Source organism: Mustelus asterias, unplaced genomic scaffold, assembly GCF_964213995.1.
Source record: "Mustelus asterias unplaced genomic scaffold, sMusAst1.hap1.1 HAP1_SCAFFOLD_440, whole genome shotgun sequence".
Classification (NCBI taxonomy): domain Eukaryota; kingdom Metazoa; phylum Chordata; class Chondrichthyes; order Carcharhiniformes; family Triakidae; genus Mustelus; species Mustelus asterias.
In genome coordinates, this window is record NW_027590393.1 from 25,427 (window position 1) to 44,416 (window position 18,990).

At 51.6% G+C, this 18,990-nt stretch overlaps 1 protein-coding gene across 1 annotated transcript in view; it reads left to right on the plus strand.

Moving 5' to 3' along the window:
• The first annotated feature begins 283 nt into the window (after window positions 1-283).
• The window catches only part of LOC144486738 (protein shisa-9-like), a 33,331-nt gene continuing 14,624 nt past the window's right edge, over window positions 284-18,990 (plus strand). The window contains exons 1-2 of the mRNA XM_078204767.1: window positions 284-384; window positions 800-924. Coding sequence (XP_078060893.1) covers window positions 284-384; window positions 800-924 — 226 coding nt within the window. The remainder of the gene's footprint in view (window positions 385-799; window positions 925-18,990) is intronic.

The following is an 18,990-nucleotide window of genomic DNA, read 5'->3' on the forward strand; positions in this document are numbered from 1 at the left end:
AGGCAGCAATGCTAGCCACCGTGCCACCCCAATTCTTTCCTCAATGGTGCGGCCCCACCGCAAAGCTCCACAGTACAACCCCATGATATGGCTCCATGGCGCAGCAATGTGGCTCTGTGGTGCAGCTCCACCATACGGCTCCATGGCACGGCAATGTGGCTCTGTGGTGCAGCTCCACCATACGGCTCCATGACACAGCAATGTGGCTCTGTGGTGCAGCTCCACCATACGGCTCCATGGCACGTCAATGTGGCTCTGTGGTGCAGCTCCACCATACGGCTCCATGACACAGCAATGTGGCTCTGTGGTGCAGCTCCATGGTGTGGCCTTGCTGGTACAGCTCCACAACACAAAACCATGCCTCACTGAAATGCCACAGCTGAGGTAGGGTCGCCAAACAGCATTAACACCACTGGAGCCATGCTAGTAATGCTAGTTATGCTCGGTGACTAGGAGAATTTGTTAAGCGATGCCACCCAGGTTGTTAGTGGTGATGTGATTTGTTAAGAAGGTTAAGGTGGATGACTGGGCTGGTGTGTAGAGTGGTTCCTGTGGCCTGCAGTGTTTCAGGCTGGATTGAGTTCATCAAGGTAAGGAGGACATGAATCTGACATGGTTCCTGCTCCCAATGGCTTTTCAGTAGCATGTTCACCAGGGGCAGGTGGGATTCCAGTGGGGATGTTCCACTGTGACTTCTCCAGGAGTCCTTCAGGAGGGAACGGAGTGAAGAAGCTTTACTGAGGTTTAAAACCTCTTCAAGTCAGAGCGTGTTGGTGAGTTTTCTCTCTTCTCTTTCCAGAGCCCTTACAGATATCCTCAAACAACAGGAAAACAACACCATGGATTACATCGAGCGGGGTGGGAGTTTTGGGACAGTCCAGGTCCCCATCAGCCTGACACCCAGAACATCAAGGAGCAGCGTAGGTAGGTAACTCCCTGGCTGGATGGCCGGCCTTGTCTGGGCAATGCCACACATTAATGTTCAGTGATTGAAAAGTTTATTTATTAGTGTCACAAGTAGGCTTACATTAACACTGCAATGAAGTTACTGTGAAAATCCCCCAGTCGCCACACTCTGGCGCCTGTTCGGGTACACTGAGGGAGAATTTAGCACGGCCAATGCACCCTAACCAGCCTGTCTTTTGGACTGTGGGAGGAAACCGGAGAACCCGGAGGAAACCCACGCAGACACTGGACGAACGTGCAAACTCCACACAGACAGTGACCCAAGCCGGGAATCGAACCCGAGTCCCTGACGCTGTGAGGCAGCAGTGCGAACTGCTTTGCCACTGTGCCGCCACAAGGTGAAGGTGAGGTGACTCCTGTATTAAGGAAAGATACCTGAGCCCATGTAGGAAGGGTCTGCAGCCGCGTTGTGCTAACAAGTCTGATTCCATGGATATGCATTTGGCCCTCAGCCGATTGGCCAGTGAAGATGGTTTTCTGATCTCGAGTTACAGGTCGGAAGTCCATCACCAAGTTAGGAAAATAACACATTCACTTTGACCATTTTCTGTCCTTTTATTTTAGTCTGTGTAAAGGTGGCGTTCTTTATCCACAGGGTGTGGGCGTCGCTGGCTGGGCCAGCATTTATTGCCCATCCCTAATTGCCCCTTGAATTCAACGGCTGGGATTCTCCCAAAGAAATTCTAAGTCCCCAATTTGCATCAAAACGGGAGTAACTCCCGCTGTTTTTTTTAGTGGGAGTTTCAGATCGAATCTGTGACACTCTGAGCTCTGCAGAGAGCCCGAGAGGGATTCACTCTGAAAATCAGGGAGCGGGACCTATTCCTGCTGGAAAGGCCGGCAGAATAGCGCTGAGTGGGCCACTGCACACGCGCCAATCCGTCAGCTCTGAGATCGGCACATGCACAGTAGCCCCGCACTGCCAGCCTCCCAGTCACTGGCCAGCCCCAGAGCCCCCCATCGCTGCTCCTTCAGCCCCCCACCCTCCCCTCCCGATCACTGACCTCTGCGGCAATCCCCAATGTTCCCTCTCCCCCCAAGAGTCCCCTCCCCCGGCAGCCCAGACCCCCCCCCCCCCCCCCCCCCCCCCACCAACTGGATGGCCAGCCCTGATCGCTGTCCTCCATCCCACTACCTGCGATCCCTGTGCAGAGTGGCAGCGGGATACCCCACCTCAACCGATCGCCCCTATAAGCCCTGCCCCTCTGCCCCCACCCCCCTCCTTGGCACTGCCAGATGCCTGGCGGGCGGTACCAATTTGCCCCTTGGGCTGAGCCAGGGGCAGTTAAGCGTCAACCGCATTGCTGTGGCTCTGGAGTCACATGTAGGCCAGACCAGGTAAGGACAGCAGATTTCCTTCCCGAAAGAACATCAGTGAACCAGATGGGTTTTTATAACAATCGATGATAGTTTAAAGGTGACCATTACTGAGGCTAACTTTCAATTCCAGATTGATGAATAGAATTGAAGTGTGGTGGGATTTGAAGGCGTCGCCTCACAGCGTGAGCCTGGGCCTCTAGATTACTGACCTTGAGTTATTACCACCAGCCACCGTCTCCCAATGGAACTGCAACACTGTCACACTGAAAGCTGCTGTAAACCGGGTTCATGGAGGAGATGTTGGGGGGGGGAGGGGGGGGGGGGGGGGGGGGCGGGGGAGGGTGGGGGGGGGGGGGAGGGGGAGGGGAGGGGGCGGGGGGAGGGGGGGCGGGGGGAGGGTGGGGGGGGAGGGGGGGGCGGGGGGGTGGGGTTACCTTTGGCCTAATCTCCAAAGAGGGTCTAGATTTGTACACAATGAGATCGGTTACGTAACTCCGAGATGTTTTCATTGAGGGGGGGGGAGCGACCCAAACAAGGGCCATAAGAGTCGTTAATAAATTAAATCTGGAATTCAGGAGAAACCTTTTTTCCCAGGCAGTGGGGAGAATGTGGGACTCACTCCCACGGGGAGTGGGGGAGAATGTGGACTCACTCCCACGGGGAGTGGGGGGGAATGTGGGACTCACTCCCACGGGGAGTGGGGGAGAATGTGGGACTCACTCCCACGGGGAGTGGGGGGGAATGTGGGACTCACTCCCACGGGGGAGTGGGGGGGAATGTGGGACTCACTCCCACGGGGAGTGGGGGGAATGTGGGACTCACTCCCACGGGGAGTGGAGGAGAATGTGGGACTCACTCCCACGGGGAGTGGGGGGAATGTGGGACTCACTCCCACGGGGAGTGGGGGGGAATGTGGGACTCACTCCCACGGGGAGTGGAGGAGAATGTGGGACTCACTCCCACGGGGAGTGGGGGAGAATGTGGGACTCACTCCCGCAGAGAATGGGGAGAATGTGGGACTCACTCCCACGGGGAGTGGGGGAGAATGTGGGATTCACTCCCATGGGGAGTGGGGGAGAATGTGGGACTCGCTCCCACAGGGAGTCGGGGAGAATGTGGGACTCACTCCCACGGGGAGTGGGGGAGAATGTGGGACTCACTCCCACGGGGAGTGGGGGAGAATGTGGGACTCGCTCCCACGGGGAGTGGGGGAGAATGTGGGACTCGCTCCCACGGGGAGTGGAGGAGAATGTGGGACTCACTCCCGCAGAGAATGGGGAGAATGTGGGACTCACTCCCACGGGGAGTGGAGGAGAATGTGGGACTCACTCCCGCAGAGAATGGGGAGAATGTGGGACTCACTCCCACAGGGAGTCGGGGAGAATGTGGAATTCACTCCCACGGGGAGTTCGGGAGAATGTGGGACTCGCTCCCACGGGGAGTGGGGGAGAATGTGGGACTCACTCCCACAGGGAGTCGGGGAGAATGTGGAATTCACTCCCACGGGGAGTCGGGGAGAATGTGGGACTCGCTCCCACGGGGAGTGGGGGAGAATGTGGGACTCGCTCCCACGGGGAGTGGAGGAGAATGTGGGACTCACTCCCGCAGAGAATGGGGAGAATGTGGGACTCACTCCCACGGGGAGTGGAGGAGAATGTGGGACTCACTCCCGCAGAGAATGGGGAGAATGTGGGACTCACTCCCACAGGGAGTCGGGGAGAATGTGGAATTCACTCCCACGGGGAGTGGGGGAGAATGTGGGACTCGCTCCCACAGGGAGTCGGGGAGAATGTGGAATTCACTCCCACGGGGAGTGGGGGAGAATGTGGGACTCACTCCCACAGGGAGTCGGGGAGAATGTGGAATTCACTCCCACGGGGAGTGGGGGAGAATGTGGGACTCACTCCCACGGGGAGTGGGGGAGAATGTGGGACTCACTCCCACGGGGAGTGGGGGAGAATGTGGGACTCGCTCCCGCGGGGAGTGGGGGAGAATGTGGGACTCGCTCACATGGGGAGTGGGGGAGAATGTGGGACTCACTCCCGCAGAATGCGGGACTTGCTGCCACGGGGAGTGGGGGAGAATGTGGGACTCACTCCCATGGGGAGTGGGGAGAATGTGGGACTCACTCCCACGGGGAGTGGGGAGAATGTGGGACTCGCTCCCATGGGGAGTGGGGGAGAATGTGGGAGTCATTCCCACGGGGAGTGGGGGAGAATGTGGGACTCACTCCCACGGGGAGTGGGGAGAATGTGGAATTCGCTCCCACGGGGAGTGGGGAGAATGTGGGACTCGCTCTCATGGGGGACAGCTACGGTGAATAGCATGGATACATTTAAGGGGGCAACTGGATAAACACAAGCGTGAGAGAGGAATAGAAGGATCTGGTGAGCTGGTGTAGAGTGGCAAGAGCCTCATGTGGAGCATAAATACCAGCATGGTCCAGAGGGGCCAAATGGCCTGTTTGTGTGCTGAATGGTTTAGGTGGGGCTGACATAAGCAACGTGGCTGCCCACCTGCCAATGGTGGTGTTTCCAATCTAGTCCTGATGAGGGGCTGCAGTTGCATTAAGTGAGGCCTGATCTTCACTTCTTGACGCTGAGCAGTAACAGTTTCACTGCTCGCTGCCTCCCTCCCTCCGGTTCCCTATAATCTCCATTAACACTCAGGGGAGATCGGAGAAGCACGGCTGAAGATAAGAATGGAATCGCCTCCAAATAATCAGGATCCAAAAGATTTATGATCACCACGGAAATTAAGCACACAGTGATAATGTCTTTGGATAATAGTTATATAACCACTGGAGCTCGGAGCTTATGTCTTCACTGGAGAATTCACACATTACAGTTCTCGACTCAATGGCCAGGCCTTGAATGAATGCCAAAGTAGCTGTTTCTAACACTCAATATTAAACCTGCTTCCTCCCACTCAGACCTATATAATGTTGTGATTTTATCTCACCCATACTGATCTCTCAACATTATTATAGAATCATACAGTGCAGAAGAGGCCCTTCGGCCCATCAAGCACTTGGCCCATACGAGATGAAAAGCTTTGGCAACGTGTCTCTCTCTTCAGAAATAATGTGGAACTTAAAATAAATGAATATTGGCAAAGAAAGGGTGGGCTGAACCTATATTCTCTGGTAGATAAGGCAAGGGTGAGACTCAGTGAATGGCTCTTGCAGAGAGCAAGGATGGATAGGGCAGGCCGAATGGCCTCCCCCTGTGCTGTGTAACCATTTGGTGATTCAAGGATTCTATTAAATGTGTAAAATTCTGAAGGGGCTCAACAGAATAGATACTTGGAGGGTGCTTTCCCTGGCTGAAGAGGGCTGTGGGAATGAGGCAGGAGGAGTGGTGGCCGGCTGAGTTGTACTTTCAGAGAGGCAGGGCAAACATGACGGGCCAAATGGCCTTCTCCTGTGCATTAACTGTTCTGTGAGCTGGATTAATAATAATAGAAACATAGAAAACTACAGCACAAAACAGGCCCTTCAGCCCCACAAGTTGTGCCGAACATATCCCTACCTTCTAGGCCTACCTATAACCCTCCATCCTATTAAGTCCCATGTACTCATCCAGGAGTCTCTTAAAAGACCCTATTGAGTTCGCCTCCACCACCACTGACGGCAGCCGATTCCACTCGCCCACCACCCTCTGAGTGAAAAACTTCCCCCTAACATTTCCCCTGTACCTACCCCCCAGCACCTTAAACCTGTGTCCTCTTGTAGCAGCCATTTCCACCCTGGGAAAAAGCCTCTGAGAGTCCACCCGATCTATGCCTCTCAACATCTTATATACCTCTATTAGGTCTCCTCTCATCCTACGTCTCTCCAAGGAGAAAAGACCGAGCTCAGCCTATCCTCATAAGACATGCCACTCAATCCAGGCAACATCCTTGTAAATCTCCTCTTCACCCTTTCTATCTTTTCCACATCCTTCCTATAGTGAGGCGACCAGAACTGAGCACAGTACTCCAAGTGGGGTCTGACAAGGGTCTTATATAGCTGCATCATTATCCCCGGACTCCTAAACTCAGCACACCGTACGCCTTCTTAACCACCTCCTCCACCTGCAGGGCCGATTTTAGAGTCCTATGGACCTGGACCCCAAGGTCCTTCTGATCCTCTACCGTACGAAGAGTCTTTCCCTTTATATTGTACTCCTTCATCCCATTTGACCTACCAAAATGGACCACGACGCATTTATCTGGTTTGAAGTCCATCTGCCACTTCTCCGCCCAGTCTTGCATCCTATCTATGTCATGCTGCAGCTTCTGACATCCCTCCAGACTATCCACAACCCCACCAACCTTCGTGTCGTCGGCAAACTTACCAACCCATCCTTCCACTTCCTCATCCAGGTCATTTATGAAAATGACAAACAGCAAGGGTCCCAGAACAGATCCCTGGGGCACACCACTGGTGACCGACCTCCATTTAGAAAAAGACCCATCTATACCCACTCTCTGCCTCCTTTGGGCAAGCCAGTTCTGAATAATGTGAAGCAGCTTGGGATTTTTTTGCTAAGGCTCTATAAAAACACAAGTCTTTCTTGACCTAATGCCTCTCTATCCCCTCCCTCGGAGTGAAAAATGTCTCAGTCTAACAGGGTGGCTTCAGCATGTGTGATGACCCCAAGATGTGAAGCTTCCTGTCAGCGGACTGGAGTCCAGTCGACCGTGACGGTTCCCACTGCCCTTCCTAATGACGATGGCCTAACATGGCCCTGCACTATCATTACCGCTCACAGCTGCTGCTCCCACTGGCTCCTCCCAACAGTTCCACAGGAAGTAGAAAGACCGCCGTCACTGGCAACTTTTGCATCCTTTTTATAAATGAGAATCAAGCCTCTGGGATCATTTCCTGAGCAGACAATTAAAGGGCCTGACTCTGAACCAGGGTTATGTGAGGGTTGTGTCAGAATTTGATGCCGGACAGCAGGGCTAAGTTCATTCACAGGGCAGTTTGGAATTCAGTTTAAAAGAAAGTCAGTACAGGACCCCACGGAGCTGTACTCTGTATTTTACCATCCCGCTTTCAGGCACGACGCAGTGGTAAAGTGTGGTGTCAAGCCAATAGCGCGACTGGTGCCTGTTTTCACCACCGCTGCCATTTTACCAGCGCAGGATGTCCGACACGGTCAGCTCTTCGCTGGAAATGGGCAAGAGGCTGGTTAATTTATTTAAATTGATGGAAATCGCATGTTGAATGTGTTTAGCGAACCCGGCGCTCAATCGTCCCAGCTTGCCTGCCTTTATGGAATTATACAGCAAATGGCAGAACCATCAGAAGCTTAACATGCAGAGGGATCTGGGCGTACAGGCCCACAGTTCCCTGAAAGTGGCAACACAACTGGATAAGGTGGTTAAGATGGCGCATGGCATGCTTGCCTTCATCAGTCGGGGCATAGAGTGTAAAAATCGGCAAGTCATGTTGTGGCTGTATCAAGGTTTTCTTAAGCCACATTTAGAATATTGTGTACAGTTTTGGTCGTCACACAACCAGTAGGATGTGGAGGCTTTGGAGAGGATACAGAAAAGGTTTACCAGGAAGTAACGCCCATATTCAAGAAAAGACAGTCCAAGCAACTGCAGGCCAGTTAGTTTAACATCGGTGATGGGGAAGGTTTTGGAATCGTTAATGAGAGGGAAAAATCAACAGGCACTTGGAGATGTTCGAGTTAATTTAGCAGAGCCAGCAAGGGTTTGAGAAGACAGTTTGTGCTTGGCCAATCTCATTGATGGTTTTGACGAAACAAGAGTCAATGATTTGGATATTGGAATCATGGTAAAATTTTAAACTCTGCCAATGATACCAAACGTGGGCCAGTGACAGAATCCGGGTGATACAAATCAGCTGGAACAGGACACAGATCGGCTGACTGAATGGGCAGAGAAGTGGCAGATGGAATCTAATACAGGGAGGTGTGAGGTGATACGTTTTGGCAAAGGGATAGAGAGAGACAGGATCGAGCCAATGGCACAATTCTGGAGAGTGAGCAGGGACAGAGACACCTGCAGGTTCATGAGCACCGATCAATGAAGGCGGCCGGACATATTGAGAGCGGTTTGCAAAGCATCTTGGGCTTCATACATAAAGGCACTGAGGACAAAAGGAGGAAAATGATGTTGAACCTGTACAAAGCCCGGGTTTAGGCCCCGATTCTGCTCAATTTAGGAAGAATGTGAGAGGGTGCAGAGGGGATTCACCAGAATGGTTCCAGGGCCGGGATGGGGGCATTTTAGCTCCGGGCTTAGGGTTGGGGAAGAAGCGGTTGTTCCTCTTGGAGCGAAGGAAATTGAGGGGAGATTTGAAGGATGTGAACAAGAGTATTACAGATTTGGATAAGGAAAAGCTGTTGCCATTGGGCTGATAGGACAAAGACTAGGCCACACAGGTTTAAGATTTTGGGCAAAGGATGCTGGGAGGTCTGGGGGCGGGGACATGCAGGAATGTGAGGATGGACTTAAATACCCAGCGAGTGTTAATGAGCTGCAACTCACTGCCCACGGTGCAAATGGAAACAATGATTTCAAAAGGAAATTGGATGGACAGTTGAGGAAAATAAGCACACAGGGCGAGAGACAATAGGGCTGACTAGATTGTTCCCAATGGTCTCCTTGTTTGCTGTAAATAACTATGACTCCAACACTGTTCATTTCCTCCTCCCTGTGTTAAGAATTCTTGGTGGAAGGGTTTATGAATTATATAATTATGGTTCCTGCTTGTGCTACAACCTAGATTACAGCATCCAGAGAGAAGTGGATTTTAAATCCCATTGGGAATGTGTGTGGAATATATTGTTCTTCAGACAGACGGTCAGATCTGGAGAAGGTTGGGTTTCTTGGCTCCGTTTATTGCTCCTGTCTGGGCTGCAGAGTGAGGGGCGATTTCCCCGCTCTCTGAGCCTGACCTGAAAGATGATGGGCCGCCTGCAGTTGTGATTGATCATTCCGGGGTGAGAGGTTGGGCTGGTTTGGAGGTTGAACTCACTGCTCCCAGGATGGGTATGGAGGCAAGCTGAGCGGGAGACCTTCCTCTCTGCTCTGTCAGTCGGTTCAATTCAGTGAAAGTAAGAATAAAGCAAAGAACAGCAACCCCAGCCCTCACCCCCACAAACACACCCATGCCACCTCCGCCCACCCCTTCATAGCCCCATACAAACCTACTTCCAACTCAATGCCAAGTCATATTCCACCATCTCCCACCCATTGCCCCAGCCCTCTCCATTCCAACTCACCAGGCATCCTTCGACAGTTCCGATGTGTTTTTGCATTTTTACACTCGCATTTACATTTAACAATCCCAAAAGATGCCTTGCCTCCACCAAAGATGTCCCGAGACCCTATCCAAAGGGGCACCTTGGCTATCCAAACCAATCCACCCATTGGGGTGGCACAATGGTTAGCACTGCTGCCTCACAGCACCAGGGACCCAGGTTCAATTCCAGCCACGGGTGACTGCCTGTGTGGAGTTTGCACGTTCTCCCCGTGTCTGCGTGGGTTTCCTCCGGGTGCTCCGGTTTCCTCCCACAGTCCAAAGATGTGCGGGTTAGGTGGATTGACCATGCTAATTTGCCCCTTAGTGTCAGGGGAATGGCCCCTGACAATATGTGGTAAATATCAGGTCAGGTTACCCTCATGCCTGTGTGGTGTGGCAGAGGGGAAGGATGAGGGGCTTCCCTGCTCAGTGAAAGGGGGGGGGGGCGGTGAGGCCTGTCTCTGAGATTGGGGCATCTGGGTGTCGGCTGTCTGGAGGGTTGTTCGAGATGGCCTCATTAACATTGTTCAGGTGTGCGAACCCTAGCTGACAGATGCTGCCGGTGCCAGCGGGGAAACACTCCGGTTTTCCCACCGGTGTGGGCACTTAGCCTCAAAAACAGGAGAAATCGGCCAGGGTCCCCCCCCCCCCCCCGCCCCCCCACCTCCACTCCCTCGCAGGGTCAGACCAGCACCCGACTGACACCAATCAGTGTCGAACAACTGTCACCATCTGGATTAGACAACAAGTGCCATGTGGGTGGGGGACACGAGGGAGGGGCTGGAGGGGGGAGCTGAACACTTCACCACGTTCCCTGCTCCTTGAAGGTGCTGCATTTCCCCCCCCGCCCCTTCCCCACCCCACAATGCTGGCAGCTGGAGCCGGTTACTGTGCCCTGCGGCTAATCCAACAGCTGGCAGCCTGCAGATGTGCAGAGCAGTCAGGCAACAACGCTGAACTTCAGCCGTCTGAGCATTTAGTAGCGAGCTAACTCCCTAACATCTCCTGTATAAATAGAACAGCCACCGTCTGTGGCCGTGTGAATGTCTGTGAGCCTCTTGCAGTTGTCAATATGGCTGAATGCCATCCAGATAAAATGTCTTCTCCACATATTCCCTGCCGCATTGCTGTGACCCTCATATTAAAGGCAGATCTAATGTGCCAATGGAAAAAGAGAACAGTGCTCTCCACTTCAGATCATCCCAGCTCACAGCCCGGCTGGGAATTTAATGGGAGAATTCCTCTTTTGACGGCTATTGGACATGTTTAACAAGATCATAAGAAATAGGAACAGGAGTAGGCCATTCAGCCCCCGGAGCCTGCTGCTCCATTCAATAGGATCATGGCTGACTGACATTCCTCATGTCCACTTTCCTGCCCTTTTCCCATAACCCCTGATCCCGGGCGGCACGGGTGGCACTGTGGGTTAGCACTGCTGCCTCACAGCGCCAGGGACCCGGGGTCAAATCCAGCCTCGGGTCACTGTCTGTGCGGAGTCTGCACTTTCTCCCCGTGTCTGCGTGGGTTTCCTCCGGGTGCTTCGGGGTTCCTCTCACAGTCTAAAGATTACGTGGATCGGCCATGATAAATTGCCCCTTAGTGTCAGGGGGATTGGCAGCAGTTACGGGGATTGTTGTCGATGCAAGCTCGAGGGGCCGAATGACGTCCTTCTGCACTGTAGGGATTCTATGATCTTTACTGATAAAAAGTCTATCCATCACGGCCTTGAACCGATACAAGGACTCTGCCCCCACCGCTCTCTGTGGCAACGAGTTCCAAGGACTCATATTTTCCACATTTTACCCTATTTGCCAACTTTTTGCCCACTTAGTTAACCTATCAATACCTTTGTAAACTGTTTGTGTTCCTCTCGCAACTTGCCTTTCCACCTACTTTTGTGTCGTCTGTAAATTTGGTTGCAATACATTCGCTTCCTTCCTCCAAGTCATTAATATACATTGTAAACAGTTGTGGTCCCCGCACTGACCCCTGTAGAACCCCACTGGTCCATGTCCACCAATCACTGAAAGTGGCAACCCAGGTGGATAAGGTTGTCAAGAAGGCATACGGCATGCTTGCCTTCATCGGTCGGGGCATTGAGTATAGAAATTGGCAGGTCGTGCTGCAGCTGTACAGAACCTTAGTTAGGCCTCATTTGGAATATTGTGTACAATTCTGGTCGCCACACTACCAGAAGGGTGTGGATTCTTTGAAGAGGGTACAGAAGAGGTTTATCAGGATGTTGCCTGGTCTGGAGGGTATTAGCTATGAGGAGAGGTTGGAGAAACTCGGTTCGTTCTCACTGGAACGACGGAGGTTGAGGGGTGACCTGATAGAGGTTTACAAGATTATGAGGGGCACGGACAGAGTGGATCGTCAGATGCTCTTTCCTAGGGTAGAAAAGTCAAGTACTCAGGGACATGGGTTTAAGGTGCGTGGGGTAAAGTTTAGAGGAGATGTGCGAGGCAAGTTTTTTACGCAGCGGGTGGTGAATGTCTGGAACGCGCTGCCCGGGGAGGTGGTGGGAGCGGGTACGATAGCGGCATTTAAGGGGCAATTAGACAAATACATGAATAGGATGGGAATGGGAGGATACAGGCTCTGTAAGTGCAGACGGTTTTAGTTTAGGCAGCATCATGATCGGCGCAGGCTTGGAGGGCTGCCCCCCCCCACCTCCCCCTCAATAAACCGTTGAGGCCAGGACTCAGTTGGAATTTTAAGAACTCAGATGAATTGATTTATGTTCAGTGAAGGTTTGAAGGGATATATGACAACTTGCATCAACATGCACTTTTTGACTAAGTTATCCAATCAGATCCACTCCCCTGCAACATTCATAGAATCCCTACTGTGCAGGAGGAGGCCATTCGGCCCATCGAGTCTGCACCGACCACAATCCCACCCAGGCCCTATTCTCGTAAGACCACATATTTACCCTGCTAGTTCCCCTGACACGAAGGGGTAATTTATCGTGGCCAATCCACCTAACCCGCACATCTTTGGACTGTGGGAGGAAACCGGAGCACCCGGAGGAAACCCACGCAGACACGGGGAGAACGTGCAGACTCCAACCAGACAGTGATCCAAGGCTGGAATTGAATCCGGGTCCCTGGCGCTGTGAGGCAGCAGCGCTAACCTGCTGTGCCACCGTGCTGCCCTCCTAGATCTGTAAACCTTTCCTTTGTAGACTATTCCTCTAGTTCCCTTTGCGACAGTTGTCATTGACTCTGCTTCCACTGTCCTTTCAGGCAGCACCTTCCAGATCACAATAACTCAATGTGTTAAAAAATTGCCTCTTTTGCTTTTATATCCATGTTGTCTGGATACTGTTTCACCTGCCATTGCAAACAGTTTCTCCCTATCCCCTAAAATGCCTCAATTAAATCTCCCTCTCACCTTCTCTGCTCGAAGGAGAACAATCCCATCTTCTTCAGGCTCTGCACATTAGCTAAAGTCCCCTCGTTCCCTCATCTCCTCCGTATCCTCCAACACCTCGACATCCTCCCTGTAGAGTTATTCCCAGAATGGGACACAATGAGCAGCGGTCTCGGCCACTGGATTGAAAGCCAACACTTTCGAAGAGTTGTGTACACAATCACTGAGCTCTCCGCCTCTGTTCCCGTTTTAAAACTGGACGTGAAACCAAGAGTTCAAATACAGATCAACCATGATCGAATTTAGCAGCGGAAGGGGTTTGAGGGACAGAATGGCCGTCTTCCTGGTCCAAGTGAAATGATGTGGGATCACTCGGGTGCAGCCACCTGGCGGACATGAATTGTGATCACAAAGCGACTCGTGACTGAGTACAAAAAGGTAGCGGTAGAATTCCAGCTGAGTTTCTGGTCAATGGTTACTCCCAGGATGTTGATAGTGGGAGGTTCAGTAGTGGTAATGCCATTGAATGTCATGGGGCCATGATTAGATTCTCTCTTGTTGAAGATGGTTGGGGATGTTGGAGATCCCAAGGCATTCTCCAATGTCGGGGCTGGTCATTGTCTGGTCCTAGTGTGGTCTGCAGTTGACTGAAATTCATCTGCTTTCTGGTTCAGCCAAGTCTCCTGCACTTCCTGAGCTGTCACTGGAGAGTGGGGTGGGTGTTTTTGTGCTTGGATAATAGTGACTTCTCATTGGGGTAAACCCTGTAGAGGCGATGCTTCTCCTCCCAGAGCTTCTGGGTGACTTCATTGTCTTCATCGGACCTGTCTTGATGCTGCTGGGAGTTGGGCAATGAGCCTCTGGAGCATTGGGAGGAGGAGGCCATCTCCCTGAGGCTCACTCAGTCCTCCTCGATGATGCAGCAAGTGTCTGCACTCACTGTACAAAGACAGCTCTCCACTTTCTCCCACAGAGGTTCCTTCATCATTGTCTGCTGAGCCTTTGGGACATTGAGCTGTTCCTGGATCTCATTGCCCTGGGTGCTTCTGGGGATAGAGCTCAATGTGTAGTTTTGAAATGGGAAGACAGCTGGCCAGTGCAGCAGTCAGCACCACACAGGGATTTTGTTTCACTCACATCCTGGTGTGGGGGAAATGGCACAGATTGAAGATTGGGGTTAGTTAAGAGAAAGCAGAGAGTTGGCCACGGGGGATCATCGATAGATTTCCCCACGGACCCTGTGGAGTGGAGGCTCGCCCAGTGGGGAAAGAGCAACAGGGTGTTTAAAACCAGCTGGTTCCACTCAGGCCAGCAGTCGAAGGACTCGGTCTGTAAACATAGAATCCCTACAGTGCAGAAGGAAGCCATTCAGCCCATCGAGTCTGCACCGACCACAATCCCTCAAGTCCTATTCCCACAGCCCCATGCATTTACCCTAGCTAGTCTCCCTAACACTAAGGGGCAATTTAGCACGGCCAATCCACCTAACACGTACATCTTTGGAGTGTGGGAGGAAACCAGAGCACCCGGAGGAAACTCACGCAGACACGGGGACAATGTGCAAACTCGAGGCCGGAATTGAACCCGGGTCCCTGGCGCTGTGAGGCAGCAGTGCTAACCACTGTGCCACCATGCCGCCCACTATAGCCGCAGAAGCGGTACCTTATTTACGCTGTAAATAAAGGGTGATGGTGACGGAAGACTGGCCTCAGTGAGATTATTACATTGGCATAAATGGGTGTTTTTCTGGTTGGCAGGATGTGTTGAGTGGTGTGCCACAGAGATCAGTGCCAGCACCTCAACATTTTACAATTGATATAAATGACTTGAATTAAGGGACTGTGGGGTATGGTTGCTAAATTTGCTGATGGCATAAAGATAAGGAGGAAAATAAATTGTGAAGAGGGCATAATGAGGCTGCAAAGAGACACGGATAGGTTGAGTGAGTGGGCAAAAATCTGCAAATGGAGTATAATATGGAAAAATGTGAAAAAGTCCATCTTTGACAGGAAGAATAAAAAAAGAAGCTTATTTTCTAAACGGTGGGAGATGGCAGAGCTCTGAGGCGTAGAGGGAGCTGGGTGTCCGAGTGCATGGATCACAAAAGGCTAGAATGCAGGAGGGGAAGAATTGTGAGGGGAATTGAAGATAAAAATAGTGAGGTTTTGCTTCAATTGTACCCGGCATTGGTGAGGCCACAGCTGTGAGTATGGTGTACACTATTGACCAGCTAATTAAGGAAGGATGTAAATGCATCAGGAGCAGTTCAGAGAAGGTTCAAGAGACAAATTCCAGGATTGGGCAGGTTGTCTTATGAGGAAATGTTGGAGAGGTTAGGTTTGTAGAGTTTAGAAGAGTAAGAGGCGACTTGATCAAAACCTTTAAGATTCTGAGGGGTACAGAATGGATGAGTGGTGTTCTGGGAGAATCTAGAACTAGGAGTCACTATCTGAAAACAAAATGTCACTCATTTAGGAGAATGAGGGGAATTTTCTTTCTAGAACATAGAACATAGAAAAACTACAGCACAAACAGGCCCTTCGGCCCACAAGTTGTGCCGGTCATGTCCCTACCTACCTAGGCCTATATATGGGCTTACCTAAAACCCCCAATCCTATTAATTCCCAAGTACTCATCCAGAAGTCTCTCAAAAGACCCTTTCTCTCAGAAGGTCGTGAGTCTCTGGAATTCTCTTCCTCCAAAGGCAGTGGAAGCAGAGTCTTTGAATATTTTTAAGGCACAGTGAGATAGATTCTTGATTAACAAGGGGTTTTGGGGAGTAGGCAGGAATGTGGGGTTGAAGTTATAATCAGATTGGCCATGACTTTATTGAATGGGGGAGCAGGCTCGAGGGGCCAAATGGCCTACTCCTATTTCGCATGTAGTCAGTTAGATGCAAATAGAATGGGGGTTCATCCAAGATGTCTTGTTGCAATTAAAGAGGTGGGAAAGTGTTGGTATTAAGAGCTCAGCACACAGCTTTAGCAAGAGGAGACCATTGATGTTACAACTTTCATGGGCTGAATGGCCTCTTTCTGCACTGTAGGGATTCTAAGAACCCTGTTTTTACAATGACCCCATCCCACACCTGATCTGCACCAACTCTTACACTGAAGTCACCAAGAATGATGAGCCTTTCTGGCTTTGCCACAATCAAGGACTAGAGTTGATCATTGAATTTACCCTTAACTTCACCAGGGTTGGTCGTGGTACCCAATGAGAGATGCTTGCCTGTTGCCTGCTGGGGGAGTTTAAGCACCATTGGAGGATGATTAACATCCTTCGGAAAGTAAATTAACTTCCTGACGAGATGGTTCAGAACAGCAAAGCCTACACGAGCTTTACGCCATTCATTTCTACAATTGGGCAGCACGGTGGCACAGTGGTTAGCACTGCTGCCTCACAGCACCAGGGGCCTGGGTTCGATTCCCCGCTTGGATCACTGTGGAGTTTGCACGTTCTTCCCATGTCTGCGTGGGTTTCCTCCAGCTGCTCCGGTTTCCTCCCACACTTCAAAGATGTGCCAGTTAGGTGATTGGCCATGTTAAATCACCCCTTAGTGTTAGAGGGATTAACAGGGTAAATGCATGGGATTATGGGGATAGGGCCTGGGTGGGATTGTGGTCGGTGCAGACCCGATGGGCTGAATGGCCTTCTTCTGCACGAAAGGGATTTTATGGTTTCTAATTCCAAAGAATGCGTAACCTGCACCGGTTTTCTTGAGTTGGCCTTCCTCAGGTAGACAAATCTTGCTGAAGAGAGGTTGTACCCAGCCTGCAGTTCAATCCCTCCAGTCTGTAGGTTGTCGCATTGTCCATGAGGGCTCACATTCTGTGTGCCAATAGTGACCCTTTTTTTGAGATTGATGTATGTCCGCCTTGTTGGGATCCCTGCTTGCTGGGGGCCGGCAATGTTTAGGACACCTTTTCTAACCCATCCTCATACTAGGGAGGTGAGCAGTGTGGTCCTGTGAAGAGCTGCCCAGTCGCTCGGTGTTGTCAAGTTCCAATTCTGTGTCACTTCAGCGGAAAGTGTCTCTATAATCTGAGCCACCTTGTGGGCAGATTCACGGCCACAGTTCCCAGTCAATCCACAATTGGCAGCATTGCCACTCACCCATCGCCACAGGACTTATGACAGAAAGATGGTCGATAACAAACGATAGAAAAATTGAGAACATGTCTTGCATGTGAATTGGATTAGCGAGGGAGAGTTGCACCATCAGCCTTAATCTCTCATCCTGACCTCCCTAGATCCATTGGCAAGGCAAATCCAGAAGGCTGGAGGTAGATCCCACTGCAGTGGGAGTAGCTCGTGAGGAGTGGGGGGGGGGTCGGAACCGAGGTCCGGGGGGAGCGGTCGGAACCAAGGTCCAGCTTTAGTCAATACATTCCGGAGTGGAGATGGGAACACGGATAGGGGAGGGTGGGCAAAGATATCTTGTATTTTGCAAACTCAGTTCCTCAGCGTAACAAAGAGACTGTTGGATTTACAGATTTTCTCGTCAAAAATTGGCACTAAATCCTCCAATGTGGCGACAGTTTGCACGCCCCCATTCCACACTGGAAACACACCGTTCACCGGATAGGTAAAGGTGGAACAAAGAGGCATCCAGCCCGACCCGAATGTTTGACATCATCAACAATGTCCATTTTCATTCATTTTACATCAATTACACTCTTAGCTTCTATTGGACATCATTTGCACTCGAAACCAATCAGTTGGCTTTCATTTAACATTTAACATCATAACTGACACCAATGTCATCAATTAACCTAAACCATGAGGCTGGAATATTTGCGATTCGCACCTGTCACTGAAACATCTGGACACTAAAAACAATCAGAACATTCACTTTCCACATTTATAAATTCCGATAGTTTCAAACATCAAAAAGCAGACCTTGTTTTGATTCGGTCATTTTATGCTTTTCTTTACAATCCACAACTCATGCAACACAAACTGCCCAGTGCACCCCCCCTCCCCCCTCACTGCAACCCCCCCCTCGCTGCACCCCCTCTCCTCCCTCACTGCACCCCCTCTTCCCCCTCGCTGCACCCCCTTTCCCCCCCTCGCTGCACCCCCTCACTGCACCCCCTCTCCCCACCCCTCGCTGCACTCCCTCTTCCCCTTCACTGCACCCCCTTTCCCCCCTCGCTGCACCCCCTCTCCCCACCCCTCGCTGCACCCCCTTTCCCCCCTCGCTGCACCCCCTCTCCCCCCTCACTGCACTCCCTCTCCCCACCCCTCGCTGCACCCCCTCTTCCCCCCTCGCTGTGCCCCCTCTCCCCCCTCACTGCAACCCCTCCCTCGCTGCACCCCCTCTCCCCCCTCACTGCACCCCCTTCCCCGCACCCCCCTCCCCGCACCCCCCTCCCCGCACCCACTCTCCCCCCTCACTGCACCCCCTCTCCCCCCTCGCTGCACCCCCTCTCCCCCCTCGCTGCACCCCCTCTTCCCCCCTCGCTGCACCCCCTCTCCCCCCTCGCTGCACCCACTTTGAATTCTAAGCAGCTCCCAATCCTCAGCTCTGTTGTTTATTCTCGCCTCTTCCCTGGATCTAATACTATCTCTAATTTCTCTTGGAAGCCATGCTTTGGCCACCTTTCCCATTTTACTTTTGCCCCAGACAGGAATGAACAGTTGCTGCAGTTCACCCACGCGTTCTTTGAATGTTTCCCATTGCCTATCCACCGTCATCCCTTTAAGTAACGTTCCCCAATCCATCAGAGCCAACTCATGCCTCACATCATCTTGGTTTCCTTTATTAAGATTCAGGACCCTAATCTCAGAATCAACTGTGTCACTTTCCATCTTGATGAGGAATTCTATCATGTTATGGTCGTTCATCCCCAAGGGGGTTTCACACAACTAGATTGCCAATTATTCCTTCCTCATTGCACATACCCAGTAGGATGGCTCACTCTCTAATTGGTTCCTCAACGTATTTGTCCAGAAGACCATCCCATACACACTCCAGGAATTCCTCCTCTACGATATTGTGACTAATTTGATTTGCCCAATCTATATGCAGATTAAAGTCACCCATAATTACAAATGTTTCT